Source organism: Oncorhynchus mykiss, chromosome 9 (assembly GCF_013265735.2).
Source record: "Oncorhynchus mykiss isolate Arlee chromosome 9, USDA_OmykA_1.1, whole genome shotgun sequence".
In the NCBI taxonomy this organism is placed as follows: domain Eukaryota; kingdom Metazoa; phylum Chordata; class Actinopteri; order Salmoniformes; family Salmonidae; genus Oncorhynchus; species Oncorhynchus mykiss.
The window spans coordinates 27,891,100-27,910,733 of NC_048573.1; the positions used below are offsets into that span (position 1 = coordinate 27,891,100).

Here is a 19,634-nt window from a genome sequence, read left to right on the forward strand (position 1 = left end):
TCTCAGGTCCATTGACAGGTGTGTGTGTGTGTGTGAGTGAGTGAGTGAGTGAGTGAGAGGAGTTGACCAAGATTAGTTGTTCCTGTTTACTCTCTCACGCACACACATTGCACACAAACACACTTTCTCTCTCTCTTTCACGATTTGAAATAACAAGTGACATGTTCAGCCATCATAGAGCCAGAGCAATTACTTGGCAGGAGTTTTGTCAGGCCTTAATACAAAATAACATGGACAGGATGAGGTCTTTTCTCCCTCTCTTCTGTCATCCATTTACCGCACTTGTAACTACTGAACAACAATATAAAACGCACCAAGTGTTGGTCCCATGTTTCATGAGGTGAAATAAAAGATCCCAGAAATGTTCCATACGCACAAAAAGCATATTTCTCTCAAATTTTGTGCACACATTTGTTTACATCCCTGTTAGTGAGCATTTCTCCTTTGCCAAGATAATCCAGCCACCTGACAGGTGTGACATATCAAGAAGCTGATTAAACAGCATGATCATTACACAGGTGCACCTTGTGCTGTGGACAATAAAAGGCCACTCTAAAATGTGCAGTTTTGTCACACAACAAAATCCTGCAGATGCAAGATTTGGGAGCGCGCAATTGGCACACAGACTGCAGGAATGCCCACCAGAGCTGTTGCCAGATAACTTAATGTTCATTTCTCCAACGTCGCTTTAGAGAATTTGGCAGTACATCCTACCGAGCCTCACAACCGCAGACCATGTGCATGGCATTGTGGGGTGATAGGTTTGCTGATATCAAAATTGTGAACAGAGTGCCCCATGGTGGCGGTGGGGTTATGGTATCGGCAGGCATACTCTACAGCCAACAAACACAATTTCATTTTATCGATGGCAATTTTAATGCAGAGATACCGTGACAAGATCCTGAGGCCCGTTGTCGTTTCATTCATCCTCCACCATCACCTCATGTTTCAGCATGATAATGCACGGCCCCGTGTCACAAGGATCTGTACACAATTCCTGGAAGCTGAAAATGTCCCAGCTCTTCCATGGCCTGCATACTCACCAAATGTGTCACCACCCATTGAGCATGTTTGTGATGCTCTGGATCAACGTGTACGACAGCCATTGAAGAGGAGTGGAACAACATTCCACAGGCCACAAACAACAGCCTGATCAACTCTGTTCGAAGGAGATTTGTTGTGCTGCATGAGACAAATGATGATTAAACCAGACACTGACTGGTTTTCTGATCCACGCCCCTACTTTTTTAAAAGGTATCGGTGACCAACAGACACATATCTGCATTCCCAGTCATGAAATCCATAGATCAGGGCCTAATGAATTTTTTTCAATTGACCGATTTCCTTACTGTAAACAAAGTAAAATCTTTGAAATGATTGCATTTATACTTTTGTTCAGTATACTTCCTGCCCGAGTCTGTTAACTTTAGATATCATCAGGGATAGCAAAGAATACAGTCAGCGGCCTGTTTTGAATGAATCTGTTTGTGTTGCAAATGTATTGCCCTTCATGTTTGGACGGAAGTGTTTCTGGCATGTAGGCCTACTGGGCTAAAATGCTACTAGCGATCTCCTGCTCGGTCTCGCTCTCTGCGGCTTTCCAACAATTCTGATGTCTTTAATGGGAGCCATTGTGTGTGTGTGTGTGTGTGTGTATATATAAAGGGCTTGTCGTGATCAGTGATGGAGTGTCGTAATGTTTATCTCCTATTTGATTGTCCCTCTGCAGTGGGCAGGATGAAGACACAGCTGCACAGACACGCAGTGCCCGCTGGTTATACAAAAGAAGTACACAAACGCACACAAATCTACCATCTCAAGTGAGTCACCAAGGCTCTCTGGGCACTGACTGTTCCTTCAAAATGTACACCCTTTAAACATGTTCTATTCCAAGTATGCCAGTCCTTACATCCCGTCCCTCTCCTTATCTTAGTCCAAGTCCACATCAGGAAGTCTTCGTCAATGGGAGGGGGGGGGGGGGAGTATTAGCATGGTTGAAAGTACACTCACACAACACAAAGCACCACATAGGATGCAGATGGTCAATTATTAGCTTTTCACATTTACCGTTTTAATACGAATTGTTTTACCAGACATTTTTTTGACAAGTTGGTGCTTCTTTTGTTATGTGTTCAACAGTCACATACGGTATTGGGGATATTTTCCAGCTACACAATTGGGGTGAATTGAGACAAGAGGGGACATTTTTACCCCCCATATAATTCACCTTGAACTGAATGTTTTCCTGAACCGTGTAGATAACTAGTCTGTTAAGAGAGGGGTTCATTTGAAAGGGCTACAGATATCAGGACTGCGTTCAGTTGTCAAACGTTGCAGATAGAAATGCCATAGAGCTGACTCTCTGACTTGATGCCAGAGAGGTAGCAAGGAACTGAACAAAAAATGTCTCACATGATGATGTCATCATCATGCAGGTGGACATACCAAAAAGGTGTAAAGAATATAGTGTCAGTAATATAGGTTACGTCATTATAAAAAGAAGATAAAATGCCAACTCATCTGCTCTGGGCAGAATAGTCGCTGGTAGGTAAGTGAGGTTAAAACAGTCAGCAGTGCCACTGTGAAACTTCATTTGTGCAGTAATATAAGAAGTCCACAAGGTGGCAGCAAAGTCACACTTCTCTTAGTAGTGTGAGACCTCTTCCCAACAGGATATGCCAACATGGGTCCTATTTGAATACAACTAAAATGCATCCTTCCTTCCTAGAAATAATCCCTGATCTGACTTTTTTTAGTTATTTAACCTTTAACTAGGCAAGTCAGTTAAGAACAAATTCTTATTTACATTGACGGCCTACCCCGGCAAATCCATAACCCGAACGGCGCTGGGCCAATTGTGCGCCGCCCTATGGGACTCCCAATCACGGCCGGTTGTGGTACAGCCTGGAATCGAACCAGGGTCTGTAGTGACGCCTCTAGCACTGAGATGCAGTGCCTTAGACCGCTGTGCCACTCGGGGTTGGCGAAACATATTGCTTTCACCTATACTATCATTAAGCAATAAGGCCTGAGGTGCCTTATCGCTATTATTGTTACCACCGTAATTAGAGCAGTATACGGTCTGATATACCAAGGTTGTCAGCCAAATCAGCATTCAGGGCTCAAAACACCTAGTTTATAATGTTGAATAAGTCATGGATTATTTCACAAAAGTGAGAAGGAGGGATGTGTTTCTGAAGTATTGGAACAGGGTCATGCTTTCATCTCTTTATCATGATGCACTTTGACCTTTCCCAGCGTGGCACCCTCCCTTTTGAGTCTGTATGGTGCTTGTCTTTAGACAGACAATGTTCCTGCCTCAGTCTCCTCAACAGCATATCAATCAATAGGCTCCTGCGATGGCTAGGCTACACTTAGCAGTAGGCCAGCCTAGGTCCAAGGTAACAAGTGTCACTGTCACTGTATTGGGGTGCAGCGGTGGCTCTTGTAGGTGCCCAGGTGACGGAAGCTCCTCCCACATTGCTGGCAGCAATAGGGTGTGGCACCACTATGGATCCTCTGGTGGGTATACAGGTTACCAAGTTCCTTGAAGCGCCGCCCACACTGCTGGCACGCGTAGGGGCTCTCCCCTGTATGCACCCGCTGGTGCCTCTTTAAGCCGGAGAGCACCGGGAAGCCTTTCCCACACTGGGGGCAAGGGAAGGGGCTCTGCCCGCCATTGTGCCCCAGCCGGTGACTCTTCAATCGGGCAGCGTGCCGGAACCTCTCCCCACACTCTGGGCATATGAAGGGCTTTTCCCCTGTATGGATGCGCTGGTGCTGCCGTAGGTTGCCCAAGTAGTTGAAATGGCGGCCACAGTCGCCACACTCGTAGCCCCCTTCCACTTTCTTCTCCCTTGTACCTCCCCCGCCTCCTCCTCTTGCTAGGCTCATCCCCCCAGACCCAGCCCCCATGCTCCCACCTTCCAGCACCCCCAACCCCCGCTTTGAGTTACTGCTACCCTCCCCCAGGGTGAGGAGTGTGGTGGAGGTGGACTGCAGGGCGCTGTGGGTGCCGGTGGTGTTGCCGTGTATCAGTTTGATGTGTTCCTCCAGGAACAAGGAGTCGGGGCAGAAGGTTCCACACAGCGGGCAGAGGTATGTGTGGGAGGGAAACTGCTGGCCTGTGAACCAACACATTAATGATTACAGTTATTGCACTCAGTCTACTGGAGTTCCTAAGCATGGAATTGAAGCATGCAGCCAAAGCAGCAGCAATAAGGATTGGTCAAAAGGTTGTCAACACACCGCAAAACTTTTTTTAAACTTGTAATTTTGCTAAATAAATGGAGCAAAAGCAACAACAAAAAAATCAATGTGCAAAGATGAAGACCCTCAATGTCACAAATGAATGACCCTGAAGGCACAGTGATGCCGAAACGTTGGTAAATACCCATTAAATTGCTGGGAGATTACACAAGGAGTGTGCTACTTTATTTTTGATAGTTCACAAATGAATGACAACATGAAATGAAAGCGTAAAGGTCTCCTCCCTCTCCCCTCACCTGGTTCTAGTCGATCCACATGGTCCTCCACAGAACTTTCCCCCTCCCCTCCTGAAGAGGCCTGGGGGGCCAGGGGAAAGTCAGGGGTGTGGGCGTCATGGGAGAAAGGTGCTGAGGGATGCTCCAATCCACCATGCCTTTCGTTTGACTCATCACCCTCTTCCTCGTCTTTTTCTTCTCCGTCTTCATCTGGTATTGTCTCACATTTAGGCTCCCTCATACCTGCATAAACAAATGCATATTTAGGCTTTTATGATGCCCATTTACAGAAAAGTCGAGTGGGCCTATACAGCCTTTACATAGACACATGCAATGGTGCAAGACTGGACAGCATCCAGCATATCAATTCCCAGTGTATACCCTACTCCATGGCCAATGCACATAACAGTGATTGGTGAGCTTACCTTTCAAATCCGACGTGTACTCCACACCCGTCATCCATTCATAGTCGTAGATCCGTTTGCTTCCCGATGGCAGTATGCCGAATAGGTCATCCGTGTTCGAGTCCGACTCCTCATCCCCAGACCCCGCGTCAGGGATGGTGTCCGGCCACAGGTTGAGGGAGTGCGGCTGGGGTTCGTGGCGGCTGTCCCTGTCACTACCAGACGGAGGATTGCTCGGGTCGCTGTCCGCTTCAGCCCCCCGTGAATTCTTATCTTTCATCAGATAATCGCAAATTGCATTGATGTTTTCTTTCTTTACGCCAGGCATGGCTGGTTTGGCTTTCTTGGGGTCGTTGCTGTGCTTGCTGCCCGAATGGAAGTCTGATTTTCGGAATACAGATGATGCCTCGGTGGTCATTCCGCTGGGGTACGGGTCCCTACCGTCTCTTTGTATCTCCAGCCTTGCTTTAAGGACTTCAATTTCGTCTGTTTTCTCCCTTAGCTCAATTTTCAGAACCCGTATCCTGACGCTGACAATTTTCCTGATTTCGGACAATGCTGTTTCGAGCACCACTGTTATGTTTCTTCCAAGGTGTTCGGTGATGTCGCTCACCGAGCAGAGTAGCTCCTCGTCGGGTTCGAATTCCAAGAAATCATCTTCGGCTCTCGCCGTAGACCCCGGCGTGTCCATGAATGTGTTTTGGGGGTCGGGAGAAAGGCTTGTTTCGGTGAAACTGTGGTTTCTTTTGCGGCTCATGTCTTTGGAGGCTTTAAAGTTAGCTAGCTAACAGACTAGCTACTGTGGTTGGTTAGAAGGCGAGTCTTGTCAGCAACACTTAAAAAATAACTTCCGGGTCATGGAATTTCGGGTGAACGTTCAAAGTACAAGTACCTCACGTAACAGTAAAAATGTGCCATTAACCTGTATTAATTTATTCATAATGTATGAAAAATATTTGTCTAAACCATTAACAATGATTCATATTTGTTCATATTTAAGGGACATTTTAATTACATTTGTGGTTTAGCACATGTTCCAAGGTCAAAGGTTATGCATGACATAAACTGTCTTATAGAGGGAAAACGATTATTTTTTCCGATGTAAAAGTGCTCGGGAGTACTCAGTATGGTCTGTGGAATCTATATCTGGTGTGATTTCATTGGGCTCTGAATAATATGGAGTGTTACGTATCTTTTAATGTGGTCATACAGCTTAAAACTCATATTGCCTTCAGAACAGCCTCAATTCGTTGGGGGCATGGACTCTACAAGGTGTTGAAAGCTTTCCACAGGGATGCTGGCCGATGTTGATCTTTTGCCTTGCCCATTCATCCTCTGAATGGCACATATACACAATCCATGTCTCAATTGTCTCAAGGCTTAAAAGTCCTTCTTAAATCTGTCTCTGTCCCCATCATCTACACTGACTGAAGTGGATTTAACAAGTGACATATATAAGGGATTATAACTTTCACCTGGATTCACCTGGTCAGTCTATGTCATGGAATGAGCAGGTGTTCTTAATGTTTTGTATACTCAGTGTATTTGCCTTATAGAGAAACATGTATTATTTGTGCCGATATAAAAGTGGGATGGGGGAGTACTCAGTAGGGTTTGTAGAATCTATATATGGTGTCATGGGGCTCTGAATAATACAGAGTGTTAGTGGCCTTTTATTGCGGTCAAACAGTGTTACGCTTTAGTTACCCATTTGAATGTTTCTGAATGCTATAAGTGAATACTTAGAGCTGACCAAGTGAAATAGTCTCCTCACTTTAAAAAGGCCATTTCACAGTTTGAAGCATTGAATTCAGGGGCATTTTCACAATCCATGGTTCAGGAACAACTTCATTACAGTAGTGTAAAGGAAATAGTTTAGAATGAATCAACAAATGGCTGCACAAAGCCACAGTTTGTCTAGTTACATATGACAGGAAAAGTAGCGTAGAGGTTCTCCACTTGGGTCTGAAAGAAGTCATTCACTTATGCACCACCGTCAAATGCAAGGCATGTGATTCCTCAAAACATAAAGACATTCCCAAGCCAACTCAGGGGAAACTGTCTTCATTAACTGAGGATTTTGATAAAATAAGCACTAGAGATTGGTTCAGGGATAAGATGTGCACCTTGATTTTGGAACTGTTTGCCAACAGTTCCAGAATGTTCTGAGAGGATAGATGTTCTACCTAAGGTACCTGGAATAGCACACAAGTGGTGGCATTTTGAGAATGTAATTATACTTGTGAATTTAAAAAAACATTGGATGGCCATATCTATAAACATGAAAAATAAAGTATGTGGTCGCAATAGTATAACATTGAGTGTTAAAGTAATGAACTCCTTAAAGCAGTATGAGAAGGAACTGGAGGTCATTCTTCACTGACTACAGAAATATCTGGTGCTACAGTATTTGGCATTACATGAAAAGGTTGTGGACATTGTTCTGAATTATGAATTTTCTCATCATTGTGGGAATTTCAAAGCTCAGGTAGATGGAGGTAGTTGTGGTCCCAATATGTTTTGGTTCATTAAAGCGGTCGTATTTGGAGATAACGTATTTTGCATTAATGTTATTTAAGAACGTGTATATCAGATTCATTGAGTATAAGGGTGAACATGATCCCCCTAAAAAAAAAAAAATCTTATTTGATTAGTAGAGACCCCACTGAGTATTTCCTGCCCCACTTTAGATGAGACAGGTAGAATAGTTTTCTTTCTAAGAGCCAATATGTATCCCATGCACAGTGTATTACAGTGTATTCAAATTGGGGGCTATGGAATGTCGGAGAACAAAGTGTTGGTGGATATTTTTTACACAGTCCTCCTCAAAAAACAAATCATATTTGGTTAGTAGAGACCCTATATTCTCACCGCACTTTAGCTGAGGCAGGTAGTAATGTTTTCATACTACCGTGCTATATTTGTACCGTATATTGTCCAGGTGGCCATGCAACCTATTTAGCCATAGTAAAAGTCCAGCAACACTTGCTATGACCTAGCTTTCAGGTCAAGCTCACCTGTTTCGTATTCTAGGAACTCTAGTGAGTAGACTGCACCCTGTTTGTTTTGGACACACAATCAATCTTTTTTTCCTGTAGAGTGCAATTTGTTTGTGCAATACAACAGAAATGCAATAAGACTTTTATTAAATATTACATTTCAAAATTGAATCCTTGAACAATAGTAAATAAACAATAGTAATATTGTTGTTGTTTTTTTTACCAGTAGGGTGTTATGTTCTTGACATTAATTTACTTAAGCTCCAACCATTTCTCAATGTGCTCCACCTTATAATATTCTTTATCTTATATTTTTATTTTATTTAATCTTTATTTAACTAGGGATGTCAGTTAAGAACAAATTCTTATTTACAATGACGGCCTACGAACAGTGGGTTTTGTTCAGGGTCAGAAGGACATATTTTTACCTCGTCATCTTTTTTTTATCCATAACTTTAACACTATGCGCTGCAGTTTTTGTTGTTGTTGATTTCGTACAGTTGTACGACTTTTATTTTAAAGGCAAAATCCAAAAAGCGGAAGTCTTAATGTGGATAGGCTGCAGCTAGTGTTGCTGTCGTGACGCTGTGACAGTACGGTCAGAGTTTCTAAAGCCAGAGGCGCAACATCGCGAGACGCTTGTAAAACAGACCGAACAGACCAGGCTGGGGTTTGGGATTTGAGAAGACAGTGAGAGAAGTGAAAAGTATTCCTTAGTTGTTAATTAAATTTTTTCGAAATCTAAAGGCACAACCTAGATTCGAGCGAATGTTTTAAGTAGTTGAACATGTTATTACTCCAACCTCGTGAAAGTGACAAACGGACACGTTTTCATTTTCGTTAAAAACAACTTTATATCGAAGGAGTGTCTTTGAGTTGACTGCCTGCACATGCGCTTTTTGGCGGGAGACACAGATTGTATAACGAGACAAATATTTGACCGGATGTATAAATGTGAAGCATCCGCTGGCGTTTCCACTTATTACCAAATATGGTGGTGGGAGGAAGCCCAGTGGCTGGCAGTGGAAGAAGATGTAACTTAATACAGCTAGAAGGAAGTTACATTTTAAACTATAAATGTAATAACATGTATATAAGAAAATTATGTCAATATGTTACTATTCCCTCTGCTAAAATTTACTGAAATGCAGCCCTAGGACAAGTGAACCGGAACAAAGTCTGGTTGTTGTCTGGCAAATATTGTAATTTGTAATATCTAATAAGGTGAAATAAGTATACAAACTCATTCAAAGAATCTACCCTGTAAAGACCTTTATTTTGGAACTTTTCTTATGTCAGAAGATTTTGGAGTGAGTTAGAAGATTTTATTTTAAAAGAAACAACTATTAATGTTAATTTGAGAGACTCTGATATGATGTTTTATTTTGATCAAATGATATGGACACTGATTTAACTTTCATTGTTAATTTGTTTATTTTTTTTATGGTAGATTCTTTATCCATAAAATGAAGTGGGTGGAGAACAAACCCTTCCTCACATTATTTAAGATAGAACTGAAATATTATTTTGAAATTATCAATATGTGTAAAAAAAAAAAAAGAAGCAATAAGTACCATAACTTTTTGACAAATTGAAAATGAATCTCGATATGTAATACCCCGATATGTAATAGTCTGTTAGGTTTATGTACTCATGAGCTTAGCTAGCCAATGTCGCCATGACATCGCCTACAAGTGTGAGCTGGGATTTCTATTGTAGAAGCAGTTTCTGCCTATCTTCATACGGTACTGTCTTTGGTACAGAATATGAACATAGACTGAAACTGCTTCTCCAATAGAAATCCTCTGATTGCATCTGGGTTTAGACATCCAGTCATGCACCATAGAATTCAAAGTGCAGATTTCTGTGCAAATGGGTGGTTGATTGTGGACTTCAGGAAACAGCAGAGGGAGCACCCCCCTATCTACATCGACGGGACCGCAGTGGAGAAGGTGGAAAGTTTTAAGTTCCTCTGCGTACACATCACCGACAAACTGAAATGGTCCACCCACACAGACGGTGTGGTGAAGGAGGCGCATCAGAAACTCTTCAAGCTCAGGAGGCTGAAGAAATTTGTCTTGTCACCTAAAACCCTCACAAACTTTTACACATGCACAATTGAGAGCATCCTGTCGGGCTGTATCACAGCCTGGTACGGCAACTGCACCACCCACAACCGCAGGGCTCTCCAAAGGGTGGTGCGGTCTGCACAACACATCACCGGGGGCAAACTACCTGCCCTTTAGGATACCTACAGTACCCGATATCACAGGAAGGCCAAAAATATCATCAAGGACATCAACCACCCGAGCCACTGCCTGTTAACCCCTCTACCATCCAGAAGGCGAGGTCAGTACAGGTGCATCAAAGCTGGGACCGAGAGACTGAAAATCTCAAGGCCATCAGACTGTTAAACAGCCATCACTAGCACAGAGAGGCTGTTGCCTACATACAGACTTGAAATCATTGGCCACTTAATAAATGGAACACTAGTCACTTTAAAATGCCACTTTAATAATGTTTACATATCTTGCATTGCTCATCTAATATGTATATACTGTATGTATATACTGTATTCTATACTATCTATTGCATCTTCTGTGTATTAGGTATTTGTTGTGGAATTGTTAGATATTACTTGTTAGATATTGCCCCACTGTCGGAACTCGCAATAACATCTGCTAACCATGTGTATGTGACCAATAAAATTTGATTTGATTTGAGAAGTTCCTGCCATCCTTTTCAAGTCTTTCTTGATGTATTTTCTTCAAGCTTCCAGCAGGTGTCAGTGTTGACCAAGAAACCATATAGGCCAACGTTGACCTTTTGAATCCATTAGTCTTTTACACCCGCCCTAAATACTATGATTTATTTACCAGTCCTTCCTGTCAGAAATATTATTTGGGTTCATCTCCACCTCATAATGCTATTATGTAACTGTCCATGCCATTAAAGGGAGTCTAGGAGGCATTATAGGTCATTCTATATCAGGAGATTTTTCCCAGTCACTGTACCAGAGTACCCACCCCCTTCTCCCCACACCATCCTGAAATAGCCACCAACCAAGTGTGAGTCGAGGTCTAATACATAGGCCTACACATATATCCCGGTGGTTGGCCATACATAGTTTAACAAGCTAGGTTGATCTTACTGCTGCAGTTGGATGGACTGCTGCAGTTGGATGGATGCAGGTAGCCTAGCATTTAAGAGGGTTTTTGGGCCAGTAACCAAAACGTTGCTGGTTTGAATCCATGTGCCGACGAGGGGAAAGATTTTGCCGATGTGGCCTTGAGCTAGGCACTTAACCCCAATTGCCCTTGTAAGTCGCTCTGGATGAGAGTGACTGCTAAATTACTCAAATGTAAATATTTCTGTAACTTTATGTCACTAATATTAAATGCAATACGCTCATTAAGAAACATTTATTGACATCAGGTTTATATTTCCGTATGCAGGCTGAGCTTGAGATAGGAGTTTCACGTTTAAAAGTTGTCCATCTGTTACACCGATTAAACAACTGCCTGCTGCCCTCATGTGGGGGGGGGGGGGACATGACAGGCAAACAGTGGTCAATAGAAACGGTATCTAGGCTACTCATACAGTATGTTAGCTTGTAAAGTATCTCTTACCCAAGGCGATGTTGTGATACTCCAAAAGTCAAGTGTTGATGTCGTTCACCTCGGCACCTTCACTAAACACCCGGGATAGTTCAACCAAATGACAAAATCACATATTGGTTTCCTTACCCTGTAAAAAAAACCTGCCAAGGTGAGACAGCAATCCATGCTTTGATTTTGTTTACCTGGTCACTGTCCCAAGTGAGAAATGGAAATATGAGAAATAGGAATGTATTGATTCAATACCATAAGTGCCTTACCCTTTGGAACCTATAATAGACTAAATGTGATTGGTCCATTGATCATGTAAGAGAAACGAATCCAACTGGTTCTCCTCAAGGCATCTAGGGGTGGGGATGTGCCATTGAAAGGATGACACCTGTTAATTGCAAAACTTTGCTTTAGCTAATAAGATCTAAAGAAGATCTTCTGACCCATCCTGGTAGTAGTCATTATGAATAAATTATTTTGGAGAGAGGGTATGCAATGCCGGAACCAATCCTCTGCATATCAAATAGTTCGGTGTTGTCAATACATGAATCAAATTCTGCTTACATAAAGCTGTCCTTTGAGTTTTTGAGTTGAAATATTCTGTGAAATATTAATGTAGGGCTCTCTATTTAACACATTGAGTGACTCATGCACAGTTGGAGAGAGAGAGAGAAACAAAGACATAGAAGAGAGAGAGAGCGAGTGTTTGTGCGTGTGTGTGTGTGCGTGTGCGTGCGTATGTGAATGTGTCCAGGGGAGATTCTGATTGAGGGTGATTTGACACCATTTTGTAACATAGGAACAAACCCACATGTCCTCTGTCAATGTCAGACTCACTATTAAAAGGTGACTCTGTCCACTGAGTGACAGGCCAGCCTGCTCCTGTCCTGTGACATTCTCAATGAGAGGACAGTTTTCCACCTTCTAGCCACCACAACCGTATGTCTAGCGCTTGGAACAATTCGACACACTCTCCTGACTTCAACCTTCCATGACAGACACTCCTCACACACACTCTGGAAAGGAAGTCACATGATCAGTGGTGTTACAGTTACAATATAATTACTAGTACTAGCATCCAATCATAATGGGTTTGCTAAACTTGGCCAATCCTGTGTATTAAGGCAGGTCAAATTAATAGTATTGTCTTACGTTATTATGATTTGTGCACATTTCTGCTGATTGACAGATTTACAGGTTTGTTATAGCTTTATTCTGTGCATACTGTATGCTCAACAATAGCTACAGTCTTATAAATCCTTAGGAAGAAGGTGAAAGTCATAAAACAGTAGGAGGCTGATTCCTCTAAAAACATTTATAATTTAGGTAGTCACCTGGAATGCTTTTCCAACAGTATTGAAGGAGTTCCCACATATGCTGAGCACTTGTTGGTTGCTTTTCCTTCACTCTGCGATCCAACTCACCCAAAACCATCTCAATTGGTTTGAGGATGGGTGATTGTGGAGGTGAGGTCATCTGATGCAGCACACCATCACTCTCCTTCTTGGTCAAATAGCCCTTACACAGTCTGGATGTGTGTTTTGGGTCATTGTCCTGTTGAAAACCAAATGGTAGTCTCACTAAGTGCAAACCAGATGGGATTGCATATCACTGCAGAATGCTGTGGTAGCCAGGCTGGTTAAGAGTGCCTTTGAATTCTAAATAAATCACAGACAGTGTCACCAGCAAAGCACCCCCACACCATCACACCTCCTCCTCCATGCTTCACGTTGGGAACCACAAATGCGGAGATCATCCGTTCACCTACTCTGCGTCTCACAAAGACACGGCGGTTGGAAACAAAAATCTCAAATTTGGACTCATCAGACCAAAGGACAGATTTCCACTGGTCTAATGTCAATTGCTCGTGTTTCTTGGCCCAAGCAAGTCTCTTCTATTTATTTGTGTTCTATGGTAGTGGTTTCTTTGCAGCAATTCAACCATGAAGGCCTGATTCACGCAGTCTCCTCTGAACAGTTGATGTTGAGATGTGTCTGTTACTTGAACTCTGTGAAGCTTTTATTTGGGCTGCAATCTGAGATGCAGTTAATTGCCAATTTCTGAGGCTGGAACTTATCCTCTGCAGCAGAGGTAACTCTGGGTCTTCCTTTCCCGTGGCGGTCCTCATGAGAGACAGTTTCATCATATCGCTTGATTGTTTTTGCGACTGCTCTTGAAGAAACTGTCGTTTCTCTTTGCTTATTTGAGCTGTTCTTGCCATAATATGGATTTGGTCTTTTACCAAATAGGAATATCTACTGTATACCCCCCTACCTTGTCACAACACAACTGATTGGCTCAAACACATTAAGAAGGAAAGAAATTCCACAAATTCACTTTTAAGAAGGCACATCTGTTAATTGAAATGCATTCCAGGTGACTACCTCATGAAGCTGGTTGAGAGAATACCAAGAGTGTACAAAGCTGTCATCATTACTTTAAATAATCTCAAATATAAAATGTATTTAGATTGTTTAACACTTTTTTGGTTACTATATGATTCCATATGTGTTGCTTCATAGTTTTGATGTCTTCACTATTATTCTACAAAGTAGAAAACAGTAAAAAATGTAGAAAAACCCTTGAATGAGTAGGTGTGTCCAAACGTTTGACTGGTACTGTACATCACAGAAGACTGAACTATAACGAAACCGTTTGACATAGAAACACCAGATTTTTTACATGTTTAAATTTTTTTTAATGTTAATTAATTCTGAAATTCAGAAAAATATTAATAACATTCCACCTGTGAGGCCACTAGGTCATTTGACTGTAGGAAATGGCAACGGTAACACTTGGACTGAAAGTTTAATAAACAAACAAAAAAAGCCAGTGGAACCAGTTACTTATTAATAATTAGTTAAAACAACTACATTTGTGTTATTTTTTTATGTATTTTTTTTACAGTGTACAACATTCTCCCCACAGCTCTAGAATCCCCTGGGTCTCTGACATTGAACTGGATCAATTTCAAACCCACATTTCCAAAGTTAAATTAATCACTTTGAGGCACCCCAGTGACTGATGCCACAGGAGGTATTGGGGTTTCATATTGCAGTGGCTATGCCCTGCATGTAGTAGCCTATGTCCTCCCAATGCCTTATATCCAATTACAATTCTGCTATCTACTCCCTACTGTGCTGACTGGGTGGACGTTGTACAGATTGATGTGGTCATTACAGCACTATGTAAGAAAGTACATTTCGGGCCATCATAACCATACAAATATCATCGAATCATGGTGGGATTGCAGAAGGTCACAACCAGGCATAATGGGAATGTCCATGGTAATGCTGACTGTTTTCTTTCCTTCTGAGTCCTGGTCTTGCGGCCATCCCATTATTGTAAAGAACCACGTTATCTAGTCCTGTATCAGTGGTTAGGGGCAACTACCGAATCTCCCCCTCTGTGGTGCAATGGGACCGACAGGCACGAATGGATTGGATTATTAGCCCAGAGAGCTGGGTCTGACACTCTAATGGAGGGACCTGATTGGATTATTAGCCCAATAGACAGGGTCTTATGCTGTAACGGGGCAAGAGAGATATTTGGAAGAGTAATGGATTATCTAATATACTTTAAAGCAAGAAGGGAGAAGGAAACCATGGAAAGGACGACCTAACCTGAAAGAGAGATGTCTCGGTACTCCTGAGAGATATGTAGGCACCAATCAATCCTTATTGACTAGACAGAGACCTCTCGGCTCTCATCCACTGAAATATTATGAGACTTGAGCAGAAAACCATTAGCTCACCTGAATATACTGCATGTTGTCCATTGGACTATACACGTGTCCATCCCCCATAGAATATTTATGTCCATCTCAGGACCTCCATGTTCTGTGTCCATATACAGTATCTGATGCAGTGGGCTGGGCAGAAAGAGAGAGGCATGGTACAGGGTCTATTTTTACATAGTGGTTGGTTGGAATGACTCAGTTCACCTGTCAGTGAGCATCACACTGAGGTGCCCTCACAGTCTAACTACAGACTAACCTCAATGGGCCTGGGGATAGAGAGGAGAGGATGGGATAGAGAGAGAAAGTGTGTGTGTGTGTGTGTGTGTGTGTGTGTGTGTGTGTGTGTGTGTGTGTGTGTGTGTGTGTGTGTGTGTGTGTGTGTGTGTGTGTGTGTGTGTGTGTGTGTGTGTGTAAACTCTTTAACACACATGGATCTCAATACAGACATCATTGATGAGTCCCCTGGATCGAAAGTGACAGAAGTGGGTCTGGTTTTGGGTTTGTGTGCTGTGCGTGTACACTGAATACCCAAGGTAGTGTGGGCACACACAACTGTAGGTGCTTGGGAGTGGAATATATTTACCTGCTTCCCATTGCCAGAGGGCAGAATCACCTGTAACCTCTGTAGGGTCACTGCTGTCTGAATGAGTTAGACTTACCAACATTCATTCTGCATCCCAAATACTGTATTACAAATGGCTATGTAGCCCAGTAGAGAAAACGGCTGAATGGAATCTCATTGAAAACTCAATGGGACGTAATGGGAAGCCTGACTGATCAGTGAGGGGGTTACCCTTTGACATTTCAGCACTGATATAAGTTTCAAGTTTCAGTTTCAAGTTTTAATTTCACATGCACAAGTGCAGTTAGAATCCTTTCTTGCCAGCTCCTAATCCAACAATGCAGTAATACATTTTTTTAATAAGAAGAACACGATCAGTTCCAAGAACATATTTACAATGTGCAGGGATACTGGAGTGATAAGATGTAGATATACGGTGCATTCGGAAAGTATTCCGACCCCTTGACTTTTTCCAAATTTTGTTACGCTACAGCCATATGAATCGTTTTTTCCCCTTCTAATCAATCTACATAATGACAAAGAAAAAACAGGTTTTTAGAAATTTTAGCAAATCAATTTAAAAAAATTATAAATGAAATATCACATTTACACAAGTATTCAGACCCTTTACTCAGTACTTTGTTGAAGCACCTTTGGTGCTTGTCTTAGCATGCTGTTGGTGAGTTTCTCCCATTTTTCTCTGCAGATCCTCTCAAGCTCTGTCAGGTTGGAATGGGGTGATCGGGTTCAAGTCAGGGTTCTGGCTGGGCCACTCAAGGACATTCAGAGACTTGTCCCAAAACCACTCCTGCGTTGTCTTGGCTGTATGCTTAGGGTTGTTGTCCTGTTGGAAGGTGAACCTTTGCCCCAGTCTGAGGTCCTGAGTGCTCTGAAGCAGGTTTTCATCAAGGATCTCTCTGTACTTTGCTCAGTTCATCTTTGCCTTGATCCTAACAAGCCTCCCAGTCCTGAAAAACATCCGTACAGCATGATGCTGCCACCACCATGCTTCACCGTAGGGATGGTGCCAGGTTACCTCCAGACGTGACGCTTGACATTCAGGCCAAAGAGTTCAATCTTGGTTTTATCAGACCAGATAATCTTCTTTCTCATTGTCAGGGAGTCTTTAGGTGCCTTTTGGCAAACTCCAAGCGGGCTGTCGTGCCTTTTACTGAGGAGTGGCTTCCGTCACGCTTCTCTACCATAAAGGCCTAATTGGTAGGGTGCTGCAGAGATGGTTGTCCTTCTGGAAGGTTCTCCCATTTCAACAGAGGAACTCTGGAGCTCTGTCAGAGTGACCATCGGGTTCTTGGTCACCTCCCTGACTTAGGGCCTTCTCCCCCAATTGCTCAGTTTTGCCGGGCGGCCAGCTCTAGGAAGAGTCTTGGTGGCTCCAGACTTCTTCCATTTAAGAATGATGGAGGCCACTGTGTTCTTGGGGACCTTCAATGCTGCAGAAATGTTTTGGTACCCTTCCCCAGATCTGTGTCTCAACACAATCCTGTATCGGAGCTCTACGGACAATTCCTTCAACCTCGTGTTTTGGTTTTTGCTTTGACATGCACTTTCAACTGTGGGACCTTATATAGACAGGTGTGGGCCTTTCCAAATCATGTCCAATCAATAGAATTTACCACAGGTGGACCAATCAAGTTGTAGAAACATCTTAAGGATGATCAATGGGAACAGGATGCACCTGAGCTCAATTTCGAATCTCAAAGAGTCTGAATACTTATGTAAATAAGTTATTTCTATTTTTTGTTTTTAATACATTTCCAGAAATGTCCAAACTCCTGTTTTTGCTTTGTCATTATGGGGTATTGTGTGTAGATTGCTGAGGAAATTGATTTATTGAATACATTTTAGAATAAGGCTGTAACGTAATAAAATGTGGAAAAAGTCAAGGGGTCTGAATATTTTCTGAAGGCACTGAAGCCATAAGACTGCTAAATAGTTAACAACATGACCCCACGGACTGAGTTGACCCTTGTATTTTATTTGTATGTTTTGTGTCTCTATGTACACTCACAGGACTCTGAACACTGACTCACATGGACACTCCAACACACATAGCGAGCGGTAAGGTGACGAGGCATCAGGCTATGTGGTAAACAGAGTAGCAGCAGCGTAAATGATGATTGTATGTCAGTGTCTGTGCGTGTGTGTAGAGTCAGTACTAATGTGTGTGCATGTTATGTGTGTGTGAGCAAATTAAGTGAGAGTGTGTGTGTGTGTGTGTTGGAGTGTTCCTGTGCGTCAATGTTTAGAGTCCTGTGAGTGTACATAGAGACACAAAAATACAAATAAAATACAAGGGTCAACTCAGTTCGTGGGGTCATGTTGTTAACTATTTAGCAGTCTTATGGTTTGGGGACAGAAGCTGTTCAGGAGCCTGTTGGTGTCAGACTTGATGTACCGGTACCGCTTGCCGTGCGGAAGCAGAGAGAACAGTCTGTGGCTTGGGTCGCTGGAGTCTTTAACGATTCCTTTCACACCACCTGATATAGAGGTCCTGGATGGAAGGGAGCTCAGCCCCAGTGATGTACTGGGCTGTCCACATCATCCTCTGTATCACCATGCAATCGAGGGCGGTGCTGTAGCCATACAAAGCAGTCATGTGGAGTGTCAAGATGCTCTCAATGAACTTAAACTTTTTGAGGATTTGCTAGCCCATGCCAAACTTTTTCAACCTCCTGAGGGGGAATAGGCGCTGTCGCGCCTTCTTCACAACTGTGTGCATGTGTGTGGATCATATTAAGGCCTTAGTAATTTGGACACCAAGGAACTTGAAACTCTAGACCCATTCCACTGCAGCCCAGACGATGTGGCTGTGGGTGTGCCCCCCCTGTTTCCTGTAGTCTATGATCAGCTCCTTGATCTTACTGATGTTAAGGGGAGAGGTTGTTGTCCCAGCACCACACCACCAGGTCACTGACCTCCTCCCTGTAGGCTGTCTCATCGTCGCCAGTGATCAGGCCTACCACTGTCGTGTCGTCAGCAAACTTGATGGTGTTGTAGTCGTGCATGGCCATGCAATTGTGAGTGAACAAGGAGTACAGAATCACACACCCCTGTGGGGCCCCCGTGTTGAGGGCCAGTGCGGCGGAGGTGATGTTGCCTACCTTCATCCCCTGGGGTCTGCCCGTCAGGAAGTCCAGGATTCAATTGCAGAGGGAGGTGTTCAGTCCCGGGGTCCTAAGCTTGGTGACGATGAGCAAGTTGAAAACGACCATGAACATGCCTGCTAGCTGTTCTGCGCATTCTCTGAGAACGCGCCCTGGAATACCGCCAGATTAAAGTCCTTACTCACAGCGGTCCCAGAGAACAAGTTCACCCAGTCCTCTGGGTCGGTGGGGGCCCTCACGCACGGCACAGTGTTATTGTCGAAGCGTGCATAAAATGCGTCGAGTTTGTCTGAGAGGCATTGTTGCGCAGATCATGGCTGTAATCCGTAATGGACTGTAGGCCCTGCCACATGTGGCAGGTGTCGGAGCCTGTGTAATATGATTCCACCTTATTCCTATATTGTCATTTTGCTCGATACAGATGTGGCTCATATATAAAAGAGTGATGGAGCGGAGAGGAAGAAAACAAAATATATTGGGGGAAGTGTGCTGAGATTTAAGAGAGAAAAAAAGAGAGAAGGTGACAATGCGGTCCCGAGACTGATACAGTCTATGTTCCCATCTTTCAACATGTGTTTCTGCCAATGCAGTGAGCCATCAACAGTCGTGTTGAGAGTATTTTTCCAATGCTCTATAAGGGATGTGATTCGCAATGCTAAACAGGAAAAAAATTATTCAATCTGTAAAACTCAGAGAGAGTAAAATTGGGCATG

At 43.1% G+C, this 19,634-nt stretch overlaps 1 protein-coding gene across 1 annotated transcript; it reads right to left on the reverse strand.

The window, feature by feature from the left end:
- Positions 1-2,936: 2,936 nt before the first annotated feature.
- On the reverse strand, positions 2,937-5,739 carry LOC110531868 (zinc finger protein 16-like). The gene is made up of 3 exons (XM_021615338.2): positions 4,910-5,739; positions 4,506-4,727; positions 2,937-4,124 (listed from the first exon to the last, which is right to left on the reverse strand). The coding sequence occupies exons 1-3, from the start codon at positions 5,643-5,645 to the stop codon at positions 3,418-3,420; spliced, it is 1,665 nt and encodes a 554-aa protein (XP_021471013.2). The 5' UTR covers positions 5,646-5,739; the 3' UTR covers positions 2,937-3,417.
- Positions 5,740-19,634: the final 13,895 nt, after the last annotated feature.